This window comes from Triticum aestivum, chromosome 3D, assembly GCF_018294505.1.
Source record: "Triticum aestivum cultivar Chinese Spring chromosome 3D, IWGSC CS RefSeq v2.1, whole genome shotgun sequence".
NCBI classification, from domain to species: domain Eukaryota; kingdom Viridiplantae; phylum Streptophyta; class Magnoliopsida; order Poales; family Poaceae; genus Triticum; species Triticum aestivum.
This window is the reverse complement of record NC_057802.1, coordinates 177,931,667-177,953,014: the sequence shown is the minus strand read 5'-3', so window position 1 is coordinate 177,953,014 and position 21,348 is coordinate 177,931,667. Positions and strand designations below refer to the sequence as shown.

The 21,348-nt window shown below is 43.6% G+C and overlaps 1 protein-coding gene across 16 annotated transcripts; it reads left to right on the top strand.

The window, feature by feature from the left end:
- Positions 1 to 413: 413 nt before the first annotated feature.
- LOC123078149 (rab escort protein 1) lies at positions 414 to 19,359 on the top strand. 16 transcript variants are annotated; one of them, XR_006437123.1, is made up of 16 exons: positions 414 to 1,504; positions 1,586 to 1,708; positions 1,895 to 1,994; positions 2,210 to 2,248; positions 2,937 to 3,153; positions 3,236 to 3,311; positions 3,432 to 3,627; positions 3,737 to 3,817; positions 4,181 to 4,286; positions 14,844 to 14,986; positions 15,076 to 15,088; positions 15,779 to 15,904; positions 16,443 to 16,506; positions 16,603 to 16,791; positions 17,400 to 17,508; positions 17,941 to 19,359. XR_006437123.1 is itself a non-coding variant. In XM_044500551.1 (10 exons), exons 1-9 carry the CDS (start codon positions 744 to 746, stop codon positions 4,268 to 4,270), a joined length of 1,683 nt encoding a protein of 560 aa, XP_044356486.1. In that variant the 5' UTR covers positions 414 to 743; the 3' UTR covers positions 4,271 to 4,286; positions 4,917 to 5,186. The 16 variants fall into 16 exon arrangements, 2 of the variants coding, with proteins under 2 accessions (XP_044356486.1, XP_044356487.1); XR_006437121.1 differs by adding an exon at positions 16,173 to 16,273 and having other exon boundaries at positions 15,076 to 15,150; positions 16,443 to 16,791; XR_006437124.1 differs by adding an exon at positions 16,173 to 16,273 and having other exon boundaries at positions 15,076 to 15,200; positions 16,443 to 16,791.
- The last annotated feature ends 1,989 nt before the right edge of the window (positions 19,360 to 21,348 follow it).

The following is a 21,348-nucleotide window of genomic DNA, read 5'->3' as shown; positions in this document are numbered from 1 at the left end:
TCAACCTCCAACTTTACTTTGCTAACATAACGAGACTCTAACCCCATGCCTCCATTCTTTTTTGGTACACACATTTTCCACCATGCCCATCAATGCACTCTCTTTTATTCTAAAGTATCTCCCCACCAAAAGCTAGACATTTCATCTATTATGAGATTACAAATCTTCTTGGAAATATTAAAAACTGCCATAACAAAAACAGAGAGAGACTGGGTAACAGCTTTCAATAAAATTTCTTTGCCATCCGAAAGGAATTTTTCTCGCCAGACCTTCAGTCGCTTTATTACTCTCCCAATAAGATGAATAAAACTGTCACTTAGCATGTCAATTCTTCATAGAGAAAACATTTTCTTTTGAAAAACTGCCATCATTTGATCTCGATCAAACAACTGCGAGGCGTTGGCTGTGAGTTTCTTCCAAGAGAACCTTTGCCGGCTAGCATTATACCGGGGAAAGAAAAGCATCTGCGTCGCCATCCTCCCAAAACCCAAATCGAACTCGCGGCGATCTCTCGCCTTCCCAAACCAACAGACTCTGTACGGTCTTCTCGCTCTCGCGCCCCTCCCACAGTTTGTAGCGTGGCTAGCAGCAGCAGGGTGCCTCGCCGGCAGCTCTAATCTTGGCACTGAGCTGTGCCTCCAACCTGTTTGAGTGAATGCGCAGGTGGACGCGCTTGCTTTCTTCCACGCACTAGATCTTGTGAATTTTCCGTCTCCACCTGATTTTGAGATTCGCTGCTGACCATGGCTGACGCCTCCGCCGGCGGCGGTTCCCTGGACGACTACCCAACCATCGACCCAACCTCTTTCGACGTGGTCCTCTGCGGCACCGGCCTCCCGGAGTCCATCCTCGCCGCTGCCTGCGCGGCCGCCGGGAAGACCGTCCTCCACGTCGACCCCGACGCCTTCTACGGCTCCTTCTACTCCTCCATCCCGCTCCCTTCCGTCCCCTCCTTCCTCTCCGCCGACTCCTCCACCCCCTGCCCGTCCTCAACCACAGCGTCCTCCTCCGCCACCGCTGCATACACCGCCGTCGATCTCAAGCGCCGCAGTCTGTACTCGGAGGTTGAGACCTCGGGGACGGTTCCCGAACCGTCCAGGCGCTTCACGGTCGACCTGGTGGGTCCCAGGCTTCTGTACTGCGCCGACGAGGCCGTGGACCTTCTTCTGAGGTCAGGGGGAAGCCACCATGTGGAGTTCAAGAGCGTGGAAGGGGGCAGCCTCATCTACTGGGATGGTGCGCTCTGCCCGGTGCCAGACTCTAGGCAGGCCATCTTCATGGACAGCACACATCGGTCTAAGGAGAAGCTTAATCTTAGGGATAATCTGAAGGAGAAGACCCTCTTGTTCAGATTCTTCAAGCTTGTCCAGTCACACATTGCCGCATCGTCTCCTGGCGATAAGGATGGGGAGGGCGAAGCCTCTGGTAAGATATCCGAGGAGGACTTGGACCTCCCCTTCATCGAATTCCTCAAGAAACAGCAGCTTCAACCCAAGATTAGAGCGTAAGAGCATGCTCAAGTGTTATAGTGTACTCTATTTTTTTAGCAATTTGACTGATTTAGGCTTTTGTGTCTTGTTTCTAGGGTTGTGCTATATGCAATTGCCATGGCAGATTATGATCAAGATGCTGCAGACTCATGCGAGAAATTGCTAACAACGAGAGATGGAATGAAGACGCTAGCTCTTTATTCCTCGTCCATTGGGAGGTCACTTTGCTCACTCGATCCTTTTTTGGTACTCTTTTGAGAAGACATATCTTCTATGATGTATATACCTTTGTTGGGTAATCTGTTTAGTCTGGTGTAGCTTAAGAGATGTCTAACATGTGGTGATTTTATATGTGACTTGCTGTGGTCTAAATTTTCTATATGTGCTCATTTTATCTTTAACAGGTTTGCTAATGCCCAAGGTGCTTTCATTTATCCTATGTATGGGCATGGCGAGCTACCGCAAGCTTTCTGTCGCTTTGCTGCTGTTAAGGGTGCCCTATATGTAAGATGTTATTCTCAGCTATGTTATTTTTCTTTTTGATAAATCTTACATATACTACTGGAACATGATGATAGTGATGATGTGGTAGGCCAAGGGTTTAACACCTCTCTGCTGGAATGACCTGCCCTTTTAAACCAGAACATGGCCAATTATATTGTCTTTTTTGTGACTCTTTTAATACTTAGACTCTGGTATATCTCTCTTCTGTCAATCAGGTGTTGAGGATGCCAGTCACAGCCCTTCTTGTGGACCAGGTATGATAAAATTTAAGCTCTATGCTGGACGTGTTCGTGCCAATGTTTGTCTGTCTGATATAGTCAATTGTACAATATAATCTTTCCTTTTTGTTGCTCAGTATTTATATATTTTCATTATAGATTTTACTGTCATCTTCAAATGTGTACCAACAAATTGCAAATCGGCATAGGATTCTATGACACCCACTTGATCCAGCAAAGATAGAGTAGAGAGAGTTGGCAAAATTACCTGCTGCTGCTGCTTCAAGAGGGAAAAGATGGAGTGTTATCATAATTAGATTCTCCTGTACTATCAAAGTCTGGAAAAAGATAAAACAATCTGCAAAATTCTTTTTTTTGCATCTTTAGATGGTGAAAATTTGTTGGCAACCACCATGGTTATGCATCTCAGTCCTGAGCTCAACAAGAACAGTTCTGCCAAAGTGTTTGTCCAATCTGCAAAGCAGTCAGGGAGAGCCTGATTTCAAGTACATGCAAGGGATATTTTTTTCCTCTCAGGATAAGAATGATACTGACTCATTTTATATATTTGAACGCATTAGGTCGATTCCCAGAATCAGTAGATCAGCGATCATTTTCAGTGTTTATTTGCCTCTGAGTGATGTCGCATGCTTTAGTTAGGGATCTGCACGATCAATTTTGTAATCTGTGAATAGCACCCAACAATCAACATTCTCTTGATCAGGAAAAGAAGCGTTATATAGGCACCAGATTGGCTTCTGGTCAGGATATTTTGTGCCAGCAGTTGATACTAGGTCCCTCATACAAAATTCCTTCATTGGACATGCCATCTGATGCTTCAGACTCAAACTTGACGAGAAAAGTTGCCAGGGGAGTATGCATAATCAGCAGCTCCATAAAAGAGGCTTCATCAAATGTTCTGGTTGTTTTCCCCCCAAAATGTGAGGACAGTTATTTCTCCTCTGTTAATGTTTGTATTGCTTGAATAAGTGATTTGCTTCTCATTTGTTTCCTTCATTTTAGCATTACAAGAGCAGCAAGCTACAGCTGTTCGGGCGCTTCAGCTGAGCAGCAATGTAGCAGTATGCCCTCCTGGAATGTAAGTTACGTATGCAGTGTTAGTGTTTACTTTTCTGCATCTGACATAGGAACAACTGCATTTGAAATTGTCACCATATAGGCAGGCAACTTTGCTTACAAGCTGATCTCCACCTTGCAGGTTCATGGTATATCTGTCTACTCCCTGTACCGATGCCTTTACGGGAAAGCAGTACATAAACAAGGCTATGGAGGTTCTTTTCAGTACTCAGACTTCAGATGATTCAGAAGGCCATTTGGAGACAACCAGCAAAAACATCGAGGATACAAAGCCAGTGCTAATCTGGAGTTGTGTGTATGTTCAAGAGATCACACAGGTGCATTTATTTGATCATTTTCAACGCTAGTAAAAATATGTGCTGTTAAGATGTCATATACTGTATGTATTTGTATTAAGACATCCATTGTCCCGTCTTCCACTATCAGGGAACATCTGGTACTGTATTGTCATGCCCCATGCCTGATGAAAACCTGGACTACAGAGATATACTGGAATCAACAAAACAGGTATTGCGTTCGTTATGTGTTGGTAAATTTTATTCTCATTTCTGTACTTGCAGGAGATACAGGCCAGGATTCTTTCTGGCTCATCATGGAAGCTTCAGAACTGAATTGTACATGTCAATAGCGAGTGCTTCATTACGGTGTTTGCATTGAAGAAAGAGTAACTAGTATACCTATATAGTGCTGGAGTGAATTCGTCTAGTTCTTGTTAATTTCGTTGTGTCTGATGTACGTTTGGAGATTAGCTCTTCATTTACTTGATAATGTCTCTAGCTCTGTCGAGCATAATGAGATGTGAACACAGAAAAGGCACATGCAACCATCTGCCCTTCATCTTATAAATTCCTTTCATTGTTTTTCTTGCAGTTATTCACAGATACTTATCCTGATGAAGAATTCCTGCCTAGAAACGCAGCTCCTAAATATGCCGATGATGAATCTGATCTTGCAGAGTAGAAACATGTTTGCAGAGGTAATAACATCCCTGCATGTGGAACTTGTACTGTTTTCTCATTTTATTGTTACATGTGAAGATATCAAAATCATTGCACATGGAGCTGTACATTTACTCATAGTTATCTCAGTGTGCTTGAAAATGTTATAACATTTACACATCAGACTTTGCACTGTTTGCTCATAACTTCATTACATTTTGAAATGTGAACAACTGTGAATTTGCACGAACAAAACTTTTGAAACAGTTTTCTCCAGATCTGCTTGGATCCTGAATGAGAAAAGATGGGTTAACAAAAGAAATGCCAGGGAAGCTCCACTATCAATTTTTTTATAGAACACCAAAATATGTTGCTGTTGAAGCATCTATTTAAATATTGGTCACATTCTCTCCGGAAAGTACATATGGTGCCAAATAACCCAAAATATCGAATAACAAAGAGTTAAATATATCTCAATTTCGTTAGGACAATGTATGGTGATAGATGATGTGACATGGCTTTCGTTTTGAAGTTCACGTGCTCTGGTAATTCCCAGTTTGGCTTGGTCAAGGTGCACCATTGGTTACAATGTTCTTGTGAACACTATCATACTGGCTCACCTTACAAAAAAAAAAATCTTATCCTGAGTAGGTTGTTATTTTCCGCAGGGTTAGTGTTTTTCTGGACAAATATTCCACAGAAGATACATGAGGCATTTTAGATACATCGCACCAACATGGATGATCTGCTCAGTGAGCGAGACCACAGACAACGTTGATGGTTGTATGGCTTGTTGCAGTACCTGTAGTTGTTACTGCACAAGCTACATGTGGCGCCTTTCATTTGTTGCACTGGTTCTTGCTACATGTGGCGCCTTTCATTTGTTGCACTGGTTCTTTGTACGAGTGAAACAGAGTAATGAAATTGAGTTTAAACTACTGGTCTGATGCATCCACGGAGTCTGTTACCATAACTATCCTTGAAGTCGAAACAAGGATAACTTCGAGGGCACCGGCCTTGTGTTGTGCGGGTGATGAGCGGGTGATGAGCTTGCTGTCGATGTATCGTCAGCGCATGTCGATCACTGCAATTGGTGCCGGGATCTTGTGGAGTGCATGCCTCTTCACCTTTGCTGGAAAGTCCTGGGTCTGCTCCTCCCATAGCAGTCACGACTTATGCTGTCTGGCGGAGGTGGAGGGCGGCATGTTGGTGGAGCGGGGCCTCCCCTTGGTATGTGCTTGTGTTGTTGGTGTCTGCTGCAGCGTTTGACATGTTGTCGACACGGGAGTGGGGTTGGCCTTGTTGAGTTTTGATGTTTGGAGTGGGCTTGACCCTTGATAGATGTATTGGGTTTTGCTTGGTTTTCTGTAATTAACTGGGCAACAATCTTCTTAATTAATAGAACTGGTAAAGCTTTTGCCCGTGTTTAAAAAAAAGCTTTCATATTTCGAAAGATCGCCCAACGGAACATTATAAAAGGCTTTACACCATGTACACCATAGGACATTGATCTCGTACCCTGCATAAATATCAACATAATGAAACAGTGAGATTTTGGTAGAAGAACATAAACACTATGTATTTAATAAGTTTGCTTCAAAACCAAACACGTTCCACACCCGTTTCATCTGGTTTTCATGGTGCATTATAGTATGCCATCTACCATCAAGTCCACATGGTATTTTGGTTTGGTATCTATAATCATCTAATTCACCATGCTTCCTAATTTGGAGCCCTCTCGTTCAGCTGAGGTGTTCAATTTTGGATTTCGTTCATGATTTTGATAGGGTCAACTATTTCTCAACGAGCTTTCTCATTCAGTTGAGGTACTATTCAATTTTTGATTTGATCCATGATCTTGGTTGGTCAACGATTTTTCAAATTAATCGGCAAAACCAACCTATAACAACACATTGGTCCTGTGTGCCCTCTCACCATCTAAACAAAGAAGCGCCGACATGTGACATTGTAGAATAGAAACAATATCAGTACATGTGGTCATCAAAGCAAAAAACCTTCGTCGCATAAGTATTGGTTGATTAGCAGATAACAAAAAATAGAGTTAAATACATTGGAGGTGCCTCAACTTGTCATGTACGGCCAGTTTAGTGCCTAAAGTTGCAAAATACATAAAATTGATGCTCAAACTTGTCTGGTTGTGCAAATACGGTGGCTCCATCCGTATCTAGACATACGTCTAGCCTGTGTGGCATGCCAACGCGGCAGTGGCCCACTTGTAAGTGGCTGACAGCGGGGAATGCGCTAGGTGGCCGGCGCACGAGGATTTTTTTAGAAAACTCCCTCATGTTTTATTTGATCACATATGAAAACGTGAAAAATTAGAGAAAAAGTTGCGTGAGGCAGGATTGATCGTGAGACCTCGTGATAGCAGATTGTAGTGCACTCCCAGGTTGTCTACGAGGACATACTCTACTCATCTAAAATTAACAAGGTCGAATTATCTCTACTTCTAATGAAGCAGTTGGTGAATAGTATTCACGGTTTATTTTCGCTGTTTTTTTTCGTCTCCGCTGCCCCCGTATCAACGCACCAAAAAAACCCCACCAGAGGAAAACCCGCTCCTCTCGATTCCTATCCACGTACGACATCCTTCGCCGCCGCCCCATCTCCGATCTCCCTTCGCCGCCGCCCTCGCACTCGCATCAAGTCGCCGCCGATCCCTGCGCTACCTCGACGGGAGCCATCACAAATCCATTCCTTCGCCGCCGCCCTGCGCCACCACTCCTATGACGCCGCCTCCCGCCAGTCTCCACCAGCACCGCGACGTGCGTGGCCTCCACATGCGCCGTCACCGCCCCTCGAGATCCGGCCATCGTCGAGGGCGTATCCATCCAGCAGTGCGCCGTCACCTCCCCTCCAGATCCGGCCGTCGTCAAGGCCGTATCCATCCCTCTCCTCTCCACCTCTGGCGACTCCCATGGCAATTCTAGGGTTTAACCCTACGATCTCCACCTGGCGAACCCAATGGATGGCCTCCTCCATTGGGACTTTTCCCCCGGCCTTAAGGTCGAGGCACAGGTGCGTGCACGGTTTGGATCTACGGTCCACTTCGTCCCCAACCCCGGCTCCAAGGAATTCTTCCTTGAAGTTTCCTTCTCCTCCGCCTCTTTTGCCCTCTCGGTGGACTCGGTTGGTTTGGCTCTTCAATCATGTATTGGAGGGCTTACTGATGGTTTCAATGTTGTTCGCTTGGGGGATCGTCATTTCCGGTTCTCGGTGGCATCAAATCGAGTGGGTCACTTTATCTTTGGTCTATGGGACCGTATTTGGCCGGATTTTATCTGTCACTTTCATTTGCATCGCGGTATGGACAATCGCCCCCGGATTCAATCATGGCATGCGGACTCTGAGCTGACTGGTTTGGCTTCTTCACCTGGTCCGGCTATCAAATCTAAATGGTTATCTTCACAGCATAATGTGCCTATGGATCCTGCATCTATTCCAGTGTTTCAGAATTTGGGTTTGATCCCGCCGCCGCCGGACTTGCATTCCGGCGAGCCTCCGGCTGTGATCTCTTTTGGTAGTTTTCTGGCTCCGGTTTCTCCGGATATTCTTCGGATTGGGTCCATATCCCTACCTATCTCCTCCGATATTCCGGCCAAGTTGCCATCTTTTCGAGGTGGGTTGTTTGATTTGGGATCATGGGAGTCCATCCCTGATGATACTCTTTACTCCATTTTGGATGGATGGCAGGCTGGTTATGATAATGACAGTGTTAAGCAAATGGTACAAATTTCATCAGTTCCAACCAAAGATTATATATACAAACGGCTTAAGCATTGTTCTATATGTGATCGGCTTGGACATGTCGCAGACAATTGCACTGGGTACTTTTATCAAAGTTGTGGGGATGTTTCTGGGCATGGTTCCTGTTTTTCTTCACGTAGAAACTCCCACAAGCATGTGCCATGCAAGGTGGGCCCGGACCCTTTAGGCCATCCATGCAATGCCTGCTCTGCAACTGACCACATGACTAGGCTTTGTCCTGGGCTTCGTCGTTGCACGCTTTGCCACCGTCTGGGTCATGCGGCCCGTAAGCCCAGATCTTGCAAATTTTTACCTCATTGGGCTTGGGCACAAAAATCCCTACAAGTAACAAAATCTGAGAGGATCTTGCCTCGGGGTGAGTTGGGTGTGTCTGTGTTTGGAAATTCTATGGTTGTTGGTATGGCCCGTGTTGTGAGGGATACGCGTGCTCGTTGGGTTTGGAAACAGAAACAGAAAATCCCACGCTCCTCGGAAGTGGCCACCCCCCATTGCTTGACGATACGCCTCCCCGGTCAGGGTGTAGTCACTTCAGCCTGCCAAAAACCCCAATCGGGTGAGCCGGCGTCCTCCTCGAGCTCACCACCCCCACCTTCATTGCCCCCGTTCCCATCGCCTTCTCTCTGTCCGTCATCGGCGATTCCCCTTTGGGCGGATACCAAACCTCCGGCAACTCTAGCTATGGCGAACTTCCCAGTGCGCCCGTTCGCCTTCGCTCCGGTTGGATCGACCTTCGACCGTGGCCCTGCTCATCGCGTCCAGCGCCATGCATGGTGGTAGATGATCCGCCCCTCAACCATGACAGGTATGCTATTGTTTCAGTCCATCCTCCAGTCCCTGATCATCAAAAGGAGCTCTGGCTAGCCGAGGTCTGTCGCATTATCACTGGGGATCTAGAGTATGATTTGGTGGATGATTTTATTTACCCGCTGGGAATTGGTTGTGTGGTTTTTGCGGATATGGAGAGTCGGGATGCTGCCATTAGAGAGGGACCTCACGCTCTGACTGAGGATTCTACTTTCTCTTTAGTACCTCATGACGAATGTTTCAATATGCGCATGCCTGCTTTTGAATATGAGGTTTGGGTCATGTTTCTAGCTTTCCCAATGGACTACCAGACTGAACACTATATTCATAAGGCTGTCTCTAATTTTGGAAAGCTTCTTGTCTGGCCACGCCCGGGTCACAACAAAGCTAGAGTTCTGGTTAAGTGTCATATCAAAGATGTTGCTGAGGTGCCGCACAGTCTGTTGGTTACCAGGGTTGGTTTGTTGCCAGGGCTTGCTCGATCTTGGTCTGTACCTGTGTATGTTCTGAATGGCAGAAATACTATTCCCAGCTTAGTTGGTAATGAGGATGTTCCTCCTCTTCTGAATGCATCACCCCACCCATATGAGCTTCCCTACTACACCCTCATGCAGCAGGCAAGAATTGATGAGATGACTGCTCAAGAGGCTCTGAATGAAGCGGCATGGAACGCCCCGGAATCCTGCCCAGGAGCACATTCAGGATAATGGTTGGCCTATGTGGCCCGTGGTTCCTCCGCCATACACAGGGTTCAGTTTTAGAACTTTCTTCCAGTACGACGGGCCGTCCCTGATGGATGGTGTGGACCCAGAAAACAATGTTCAGGACAATCTGTCTGATATTTGGTCTTCTGACTCAGAGTTTCAGGCGGTGGAAGCCAAGGTTTTGTGCTTGGGAATCCTGCTGCATAACTAGCGTTTGTCAGAGCAGGAGGAGATTCAGCTAATTTCTTTGTGGTTGCCGATCATGAGTTGTTGCTTTGGATGGGAGGGATGCTCAAACGCATATATACGCCGGCCCTCACCTTTCAGCAATCTAAGGCTGTTATGTTACTCCTTAACCCGTTCAAGTTTCTCTAGAACCAACTGAATGCTGCTGCGGCTGCCTAGCTTGAAGGCATGGTCCCAGAGCGTGATGTTATGTCAGAGGTGTTCAGTTCAATCTTTCAGTCGGGGGCTGTCATCATACCCTCGTTTCTGCTGCAGGAGTCTGTTGAACACAGGTCTGAAGTGATTGATACTGATTGGGAGATGGCGGCTCGCTCTCCTGGTCTCAAGGCGATCTCACGACTTGTTTATGAAGATACAGAGTTACAGTCAGTGCCCCTGTCTGATCAAGAGACTGCTCTTCAGGTGATTGCTTCTACTTCTCTTTATAATGCTCCCCAGTCCCGCAATGTGCTAGTGCCTCTCGACACAACCACTGTCAAAAGAAGCACTCGATCTAACAAGTATGATGGCTTCAAGATCAATCACGTCTCTGACACCAAGCGCTCTAAGTCACGGGTGAAACCACGCGAGACCTCTTTTATCACAGCTGTTTCTTTGGCTGCTGCCCCCGTGCAGGTTAGGTCTGATGCTTGTCCCCCTCCTATGTCGATTGAAGATCTTCAACAGATGGGCAGCCGTTGCGGGATTGCGCAGGATGTTCTTTCTCCCGAGAAGCTGCTGGATGATCAGCGCTCGTCCACTGGAGCTGGAGACTGAATTTTCGCTCGCTCATGAATAAGTCGTGGAATGTACTGTCGTGGAACATCAGGGGCATCAACTCTGATGCTAAAACTTTGGCTCTTAGGAATGCTATTGATACTAGTGGTTGTTCTGTGCTATGTATCCAGGAAACAAAGCGTGACTCTTTTGATCTGGCGTTTATTAAAACTTTCTGCCCTAAGCGTTTTGATAAATTTGTGTTTGCCCCATCAGTGGGTGCCACTGGTGGTCTTATTATAATATGGAATAGCTCTGTGTTTGTGGGCACGCCTTGGTATGTTGACTCGTTTGCTGTGGGTGTCTCTTTCGTTGCTACTCAGTCTAGTGATTCTTGGCAATTGATCAATGTCTATGGTCCATGCTCTGGTCAGCGTCGGGTGGATTTTACTAACTGGTTATTTGACCTAAATATACCTGATGATGAAAATTGGTTGATCCTTGGAGATTTCAATTTTATTCGTTCCACGAATAATAGAAACAAGCCTGGGGGCGACGCTGCGGACATGTTGTTGTTTAATGAAATCATTCGAGCGCAGTCTCTGATGGAGTTACCTGTGAAGGGCAGAACATATACCTGGAGCAATATGCAAGACGACCCCCTGCTCGAACAGCTCGATTGGTTCTTTTCTTCCTCTTGTTGGACTACCTCCTTCCCAAACACGATGGTCCTGCCATTGGGGAAACCGGTGTCTGATCATATTCCGTGTGTGGTTGCAATTGAATCTAATATCCCCAAGTCCAAGCTCTTCCGCTTTGAGAATTTTTGGGTTAACCATGCTGGGTTTATGGATGTGGTTGCCGCCTCTTGGTCCAAGGCATGCCATGCCCCGAACGCTGCTGCCCGCATTTGTAAAAAACTGAAAACTCTGAGATATGATCTCAAGAGATGGAGCAGAGATATCTCAAAGCTGAAAATTATGATCCAGAACAGTAATGAATCTTTAGCTATGATGGATAATCTCGAGGACAAAAGACCTCTATTTATCCAGGAGTCAAACTTTCGGAGGATTTTGAAATCTCACTTGCAGACACTGCTAAAGTTTCAGAACGAGTACTGGAGGAAAAGATGCACGATCAGGTATTTCAGATTTGCTGATGAAAACACCAAGCTCTTTCAATCTCTGGCCACTGAGAGATATAGACACAATTCTATTGCCATGCTTCGTGATGATGCTGTGGAAATCCATGACCACGTTGGCAAGGAAGGGGTGTTGTTCAAAACCTATAAGGATCGTTTGGGTTCTTCTAAACCCACTAACATGCGTTTTGATCTTTCTAGAATCATTCGTCGGATCGAGGGACTGGATCAATTGTCGGCACCTTTTTCCAATGAAGAGATTGATACTGTAATTAAGGAAATGCCGAGTGACAGGGCTCCGGGTCCTGATGGTTTTAATGGTTGTTTCCTTAAGAGCTGCTGGCAGATCATCAAGTCGGACTTCTATGAGCTGTGCCATGCCTTTCATGCTGGAGGGCTAGATATCACCAGCATTAGTGAGGGGTATATCACCTTGATCCCTAAGAACTCTTCTCCAGAAACTGCAAATGATTATAGACCAATTACCTTACTGAATTGTTGTCTGAAAATCATCACAAAGATCTTGGCTAATCGGCTACAGAAAGTCATCCTCAAAATCATCCACAAAAACCAGTACAGTTTCATCAAAGGGAGGACAATCCAAGATTGCCTGGCGTGGTTGTTTGAATACATCCATCAATGCCATACCTCAGCGAGGGAAAACATCCTCCTCAAGTTAGACTTTGCTAAGGCGTTTGACACGATTGAGCACGCCCCCATGATGGAGATCATGAAGCACATGGGTTTTGATGACAAATGGCTTGGATGGATGAAAACGATCTTTGGCTCGGGGGTTTCTTCTGTACTCCTTAATGGAGTTCCTGCTCGGAAATTTAACTGTAAATGTGGTGTGCGACAGGGTGACCCTCTCTCACCGTTGATCTTCGTCCTTGTGGCTGACCTTCTCCAAGCAGCAATTAATGATGCTTTCGCTCGAGGACTAGTTGAGCTTCCTCTCCCTCGTGACAGTGCGGGTGACTTCCCCGTTGTCCAATACGCTGACGACACGATTTTGGTTATGCAGGCATGTCCTGAACAGGCTGCCCGTATGAAAACTATCTTGGAGGATTATGCTATTTCGATTGGGCTGAAGATCAATTTTCAGAAATCAACTCTTATACCCATTAACATTGATCACCAGCGTGCTTGTGAATTGGCTGGGGTTTTTGGTTGTTCTGTTGGTTCCACGCCCTTCACCTACCTCGGCCTACCAATGGGCACGACGAGGCCAAGTGTTCTCGATCTTATGCCGCTAGTAAATGCAGTCGAGAGGAAGACGTCCACTGCGTTGTCGCTGATGTCATCCGGGGCCAAACTGACCTTGGTCAATTCTGTTGTGACTTCGATGCTGATATATGCAATGTGCACAATCAAATTGCACGCAAAAGTGATCGAGCATCTGGACAAACTGCGTAGATATTGCCTCTGGGCAAAAAACTCTGATGATGGGGTCAAGAATAACTCCCTTGCGGCCTGGGAACTTGTCTGCCGCCCAAAACGCTGCGGAGGCCTTGGTGTGATTGATATCAAAACACAGAATATTGCCCTTCTCCTAAAACATCTATTCAAATTCTATAATCATGAAGATGTCCCCTGGGTGGAGCTGGTTTGGGACGCTTACTACAGAAACAGAATACCGCATGCAACTGAGGCAGTGGGCTCTTTCTGGTGGAAGGACGTGATGCAACTCAGTGGGATCTTCCGGGGGATCACCAAAGTCACCCCGGGGGATGGCTCTAGCGCTTTATTCTGGAAAGATGTTGGGTCTGATAATAGTCAGGATTCCCCACTCATGGACATGTACCCACGGGCTTTCTCATTTTGCTTGAATGAAGACGACTCCATTGCTAAGGTTCTTACTGCAACTGACCCAGCCATGATCTTTAGTCTACCTCTCTCGATCCAGGCGAGGGAGGAAATCAAAGAGATCCAGGAGGGGTTGACACAAAATCGTGTGGCCAATGACCGTTGTGACATCTGGGAATGCACGCTCGGGCGCTTCTCGTCCAAGAAATTCTATAATCACTGCTACAAGCAGGTTGTGGCAGATGAGGCGTTCGGATGGCTCTGGAAAGCCAAGAGCCCGATCAAATTCAAGATGTTTGGGTGGCTACTCCTAGTTGATCGTCTGAATACCAGGAATATGCTCAAACGCAGACATTTTGCTGTCGCGGGGGGCAACTACACATGCATGTTCTGTCAAAACCCTCCCGAGGAAACTGTGGAACATCTGTTCTTCAATTGCCCCTTTAGCCAACACTGCTGGAGTAAAGTTGGATTGGCGTGGCCGATAGATGCCAACAGATTGGCTCTGCTGCGTGGGGGTAGGGATAACTGGAGGCAACCTCTTTTCATGGATATATTTCTTTTGGCTGCTTGGAGTCTATGGATGGAGAGAAACAACCAACACTTCAGAGGGATTCAGCATTCCTTCGGAGCATGGCTGGCTAGATTCAAGCATCTTTTGGAGTTGCTAACACATAACTGCAGAGAGGAACTTCGCCCCTTCCTGTCTAATTACATTGTAAATTTGGGTCACTAGGGTTGTGGATAGCTTGCATGGCCGGGGGGCCGCAAAACCCCTTTGTAACACATATGTAACTGTTCCTTTGTGAGTAATACAAAGTCAGTGGGAGCCTCTCCCACTGTCATTCACCCTAAAAAAAAGGTCGTATCCATCCAGCAGCACGCTGGCATCCCAATCATCACCTTCCGCGGCGTCATCGCCCAGGCCCAGTCTGGGGCCGGCAAGACGTCCATGATCTCCCTCTTCGTCTGCCAGGTTATCGAGACCAACGTCCACAAGTAAGATGCCCGACCCTCCCCTTCTTCTACCATCACTGGATTTGTCAAATTGATTGTTTGGGCAAAGAATTTGATTTTAGGGTTAACTTGTTCATCTTGGATTGCCATCACCCCCTAGAACATGTCTCATTCGCGGAGATTCATTCATATGTCGGACCGCATGTGCTCAGCATATATTTTGTGGCTGGATGTGTGATTTCAGCATACACACTTGACAGTATACGTTGGACGCTGTTTCACCATCATTTAACAATGTAATGCATCAGCTTTCTATGATGCATATGCCCTTGATTCAAAATAAATTTGTGGAACCTGTTAAAACAATACACTAGCTTTGATAATGTATATATAGCACTTGCTCTGAAAGAGTGAAGTTGAAGTTAATATCGGGTACACCGTTGATTATGTAGGGTGCATGCATTAGCGATGACATGGACAGGGGCTTCACTGACAGGAAGAACTTGCTCATGGACCGCAGGACCATGGCTCCCAAGATCGATGACCTCAAGTCTCAGCCGTGCCTTTAGGGTTCCTCTCAAGAATTACACACAAGGTCCTGTTCCCAGTTCTGTTAACCTGACTGACGGCTGATTCTGCATGATTCCCTTGATTTGTGCATGACACATCTTCGTTCATTTGCAGATTCTTACTCGAGGTACCGACCCTGAGGTCCTTCTTGGTGCCACATGTGGTTGGTGGGCTGCATTTTTTAAGTTGGTATGATGAACTGGACTTTGTAAATGAGCACATATATACACTGAATCCTGGTAAATGGCAGCTGAATTTCAAGTACAGGGGACTCTTCTGCCCGATCACAGTTTTCACACATTAATAACTGTATGGCTCCATCAGCGTGAATTCATTTTTCGGGGGGAAATTTAAGTGCACATAGCTGCAAAGATGTGAAGATCCATATCGGTCTTGTTTGATATTCTTTGAGTTGGTTTAGATAGAGAGAAGTGACCTCTTTCATGTCAAGTGCATGTGCCATTTACTACAGCCAAAGTGTAGACTGATGTACGCTTATAATTTGTTCTTTTGCTTTTTCTTGGCTGCATGCTTGCATCCAATTCAGATTTTCCATGTGCACTTCAGAACTAATCATGCCTGTACAGATGAGAAATTGAGCAAATTTTTTAGTCTTTGATAGAAACTGAACAAGTTTCTCATGAGTTTTTTTATATACTTCAAGCCTACTGCTCATCCAGCTCTATGTGCAGTTTGGAGATATGCTTTATTGATCATGCAACCTCCTTCTTTTCTCATCCCTTTTATATTTTTATTTCAAATACTCTGTGTTAGCAAAATCCTGTTGCATGACTAGACCAACTATCTGGTGATTCAGGCACTACATTAGTGATTGGGGCAATGGTCAGACCTGCTTGCATGAAAAAAAGGGCAATTTGGATGTGCTTGCAGGAGCTCAGAACTCACCTATTGATGACTCACCTTGGAAACTGGTTTTTTAAAGGTTGGTGACTCTGACTGGACACTTGATTCTGCACTTGGTCGTGATAGATTTTTTTACATGTCACACTATACTTGTAGTAAAATTAGATTTGAAATGAAGATTGCAACTTAAACCTATATATATATATCAACTACATAATTAGACAACATGTATGATACTTGGAAAGGTATGTTATGTTGTTCAATGTTCACATATTTCCTCCCAGTGTAAACAACTATTTTTAACCCTATGCGAGTGTCCTACATCTTCTTTTTTTCTGTTGCCATAGGTCTTGGAGATCACCTTTGGTAACAAACACTCAGGACTGCTCTAACTTATTATATGAAATAATGTTCGGCCATAGTATATTTTTTCTACACTTGATGTTAGGTAACTCTGAACCATGAAGCCCAAATTGTGTTGATATTTTTATGGAATTTTATGATCAAATACTAATTTATAGTTTTTACTTAGTTTCTGCTTTTGCCGTTTTAAAAAAAGCAAACATTCATGGCGTTCTTCAATTGCTTCATCACTAATTTATTGTCTCCTTTTCCAGGCTGACAAGGCGACAGATGCGGGGCCTTCTTCAATTTCAAGTCACACATGCCATCGTCGTCCAGGTCAGTGGTGCCCCGTGCCCATCGACGACATCATGCAGCTGTTCGCCAACGCCTGGATGAATCACTTCAAGACATTATTCCTTGACCATAATGTAGTGCCGCCCTGGACTAGCAGCTTGTCGCCTACACCTCAATACAATACCCAGAAGTGCATCCGCGCCGGCAGCAAGCACAACGACCTCGACGCCATGGGAAACAGTACTCCTTGATGGGAACTAGACCTTCAGGTATGATGGGAGCTTCGAAGAGGAAGCCAACGGATATTCATGGGAGCTCCTCGTCAAAGTATGATTCTTCCCTTCATTCGCCTTCTCGATCACTTGCCTTTTAGTTTACCCAAAAAATGAGTTTACGTATAATACTGTGTATTGTACGAATCAAATGTATGGTGGCTTTGCTCTTTTCCAAATAGATGGTTGGCTGTTATTCCTTTGATCATTAGATTGTTATTACTTAAATGTTCTAATATACTGTACAAAGCTTTCATTTATGTCTTCATAAAAATCACTCTGAAAGTTCATCCAAAAAAGCACTCTGAATATATATTTTTATTTGAAATCCGTATACATATATTTCTATGCAAGCTGAGCTCGTCAATACAAATGTTATTTTGTACAACAATTTTGGTCTCATTGGTGTTGATCCCTTTGATCTCTGGCCATATGACTTCCCATTCAAGATATGACGGGGCATGGATGTGATACACCCACATACAGAGATGTTTAGATGTGAAGTTGGCAAGAGCAGGCTTGTTTGTAGATGAAGTTTTTATACATATGACTGACCACTCTAGCCTTGCCACCATTAGTGTAGTGTTCTTATCTTCCTTCCCATGTTTTGTTGAAAGATCAAAATTTTCTGTATAATACAAATACAACCATTTATCATTACAGGTGAGGGATTTAGTATAGAAAGCTACTTTACAAGTAGTCTCAAGCTGGAGGATAACAGATTGGTCGCGACGTTAGGGATCCCCATCAATGTTATACTATTTGTCTCCAGGTATATGATCACTCCAAATTCTAGATATTCTAGCGAGTAGATGAGGTGAAAGTATGTGCAACATAGTTCTTTTTTTTGTTTTGCTCTAATTTCTGCGGGAGTGTTGTTAAATCCCATGTAGCACGATGGTGGTTGTATGCTGCCGTGGAGGAATTAAAGGCACATGTTGATTAAAAGAATGGCCACTAATATTGTCGAGTAATTACTTGATCTGCTCATGATTAATTAGTACCCCAATTTGTTTTCTCAAAAAGGTACAATATTGTTATGGTAAGAGTTACACTTTGTGGCAAATAGCATTCAGATTTATAGATTGATTTCTCTTAGAAAAAATATAGATTTATCCCTGATTCTGTGAGCTCACTAATTATGAAGCTAACACAAGTATGATTACCTAATACTTACCTCCACCTCATCGTTGACATCGTGCAGTACCATGGCAGAGGTTTCTTTTGTGCATGGATTTCCAAGCGCTCCGGCTGTCATTGGCGGAAGCGTGGGTTTTAATTGGCCAACATTCATCTTTTAGGCGCTGTGTTTATGTAGAGAATTTTACTTAACAGGTCTGGATGGCATCTTTTGTCAAAACAAAATCACGTTTGTTTTTATATATTTTCTGCCTGACGCGTAAAGTGTTCCATTATTGTTTTGCTTTTATGTAGAAGTCCCTGGATGAACTTACTACAATCTTTATTGTCAGGACACATTGGTACTGAGCTTTCTTGCAAAGGTGCTATGTTCTAACTGTGGTGTATATAGTTGTATAGTTTATAGTGAAAGCTGCGTTCTTGTCAGGCCACAGTAGTTGTATAGTTTAGATTATACCTTGAGTTAGTTTTGTGCTTGTGGAAGTGCAGTGGCGATTGCAAGACGGCTTGGTTCAGCTTCATTAATATAGCACCATCTTCACAATACTGTACATTATATTCTTAGACGGCTGGGTTCAACCTTGAGACCTTTGAAGTAAAATACACTTAGTAGTTTTAAATTTCAAGTGGCATGGCTTACAATATGTAAGTGGGTTTTCCACACTTGTAACATGAGAGAATCTGCATAGATCTCAAGGTTGTCATTCGTGGCTGAGACAATGTTTCTAAATCAAGGGACCCGCACTTCGTCATTATCTAAATTGCGCTTGATTATTTTCCTAAAGGGACCTGCACTTCGTCATTACCTAAGCGCATCAGTTAGAAGAAAAGTTAGAGCTGACGGGAGTGGTGCCAACAGTTTCCACAATAATCGTCTGACAAATAAATATATATCTTCTCATTTTTCAGATTTTGTTGTTCATTTCAGTTAAATCTATTAGCTTACTGGTTGTGGTATAACTATTTCTAGAATTTACAATGTGGTTTCCGTGCCTATTGATTTAACTTGATGAGAGAAATGACTTCTTGGGTTCACTATTCACTCTACATTCTGAGTGGTTGTAACTTTTTTGCTTCTGAAGTGTCAAAGGATACAAAAATCAGGATGATATATTAGGCTGAGACAATGTTTATAAATCAAGAGACCTGCACTTCGTCATTATCTAAATTGCGCTTGATTATTTCCCCCCAGCAATATCAAGATGAGGATACAAGCAGATCAAGTGTACAAGACGTGTAGTCTCCTCGTGAAGGTGGCTGAGCTATGAATTTGCTCTTGGTATATTTACCTATGCTGGATATGGGGTCAGATCTTTGGTATGCAGGTGAATGTATATGGAACAATGATTGCACATATTACAGTAAGCTATATTCTCTTCACATTTATGCATATTCTTGTTGGGACAAAAAAAGTGGTTATAATAAGCAGATTCTTGTTGGGACCAAAAAAAGTGGTTATAATAAGCAGATATATTTCTTCCCATTTACGCATATTCTTACTGGGAGAGAAAAACAAAGCAGTGATAATATGCAGTTTTACATAAGCTTGTGTCTTGCATAGAACCGAAAACTAATGATTATTGCTTGTTTTCTGACTTCTGTTGCAGAATGTGAAAGCTTATTACCCACATAAAACAAGTAGGTGTTACGAAGTCCTTGTATGCCTAATTATTGTTGTTGTAGTTGTCATACACGCGTAACAACCTGTGACATACACACGCATACCCGTGATCTCTCTCCTACAAATATCCTTGACTAATTCCTCAGAAGTATATGTAAAAACAGAAACAAATGCTTCATGCCCGCTCACTTGGAAACAAATGCTTCGATGGCCAATGCGCAACTAATTGCATGCACACTTACAAAATATTTCTAACAACCAATCAGGACATTTCACTTACGAGGATCAGTCAAAAAGTTAGCACGTACTAGAAAGAGACCCGACCGTGATTTGTGTACTATAAAGGAACGGAGGGAGGGAGTAATGTCTTATTTGGTAGTGAAATAAACATATAAGTCAGGAAAAAATAGGTGATGTGAGAAAACTAGGTAGAGAATAGATTTGTGTGGAAAATTAATCTGCAACAATTATTATGGTCATCCCAAACAAATTGAGGGAAGATTTTTCCCTTTAATAATTATTGTGCGACCACCTTCCTAACCAAGCTTCGATTGTCCTGTTGGTACATACATGAAGAACATTGTCTATAGAGCGATACTGACATCATAGGTGAGAAATTTGGCACTTCGGTGATGCGAAGACTTGAGGAAGAAGGTAATGTTATTGAGCTTACAAGTTACATTTTTTTGTGTGTAACATAGTTCTTTTATAGTAAAATTGGATCTCTCTATTGGGTATGGCTTTCTACATGGCATTCAGTGTAACCTGCCAAATCTCTCCCCTATGATTTTTTTAAAGTATAGCACCCAAATGATTCACCCATGACATGTTCTTGAAATTGATTTGCACTGCTGATTATTCAAAACACGAGTGTTAGATTTTGTAGTCTGAAAATATGATAATGATGCCGAGAGAAGAGAGCATGCGTACGATCCATGAACTTGATGTGCGAGATGGTATGACTTCTTCAGAGAACCATCTTGATCCTTCCTTTTTCTTCATAATATTGCCAACCATTGAGATTGTGGTGCGGGAGGTCGCGGGTGCTAAAGATTGTGGCACAGTTTAGAGGGTTGGCCGGCGGCGGAGGCGGCGACTCAGGTTGGGGGCGACAAGCAAAATATTTCAAAAGCCCGTGGCAACGCACGGGCTTTCTACTAGTATATATTGCATTGCTATGCGAAAGGTAGCATTGAAGCAGGGACACATTGTGTCGCTTGTTTTGAAGTTCAAAGAAACGGACTTTTACAGCTAAAAAAATTCTGAATTTTTTTGCACATGCACGCATAGAAGTGTAATATAATTTTTTGAAGTTGTACTAACTCTGTACTAGACTAGCATCAATTAATATGGATCCGATGGAGTAATAATAAATTAAAACTGCCATAAACTTAAAGAAAGTTTTAGTGCATTTGGAAAAAGTTCATCACGTTTTTGGAAAATGTTTCATTTGTATTAAAAATTTGTAACGTGCTTTTTAAAAATGTCCATCTTTCATTAGAAAATTCACAATGTGTATTAAAAAAACTCAATGTGTATTAAAAATTTATTCTGTAACATGTTAAATAATTGCATTAAAAGTTCAACACAATACTTTTTAATACATGTTGAATAGTTTACAAATACTATGTTGTCAATTTGTTAATAATTGGTTATTTTAGAAATACAATGAAGATGAACAATGATTGTGTGTGTGCTTGTTGTCCAGAATGAACATACATAAATTTATAAAACAATTTCTAATATAGGTTCAACTATTTAAAGCCCCATAAATTTTGAAAAAGTTCATGCCTACCTCTTCAAAGTACACAATAATGAAACAAAAAAGATTTAAAATACAGAATAATTGCA

Excerpts from the sequence above, each read along its gene's own strand:
- LOC123078149 (XM_044500551.1), top strand. The coding sequence starts at position 744 with ATGGCTGACGCCTCCGCCGGCGGCGGTTCCCTGGACGACTACCCAACC. Across the intron at positions 3,312-3,431 it reads GCAGTATGCCCTCCTGGAAT|GTTCATGGTATATCTGTCTA; the intron begins GTAAGTTACGTA and ends TCCACCTTGCAG. Across the intron at positions 3,818-4,180 it reads TACTGGAATCAACAAAACAG|TTATTCACAGATACTTATCC; the intron begins GTATTGCGTTCG and ends TTTTTCTTGCAG.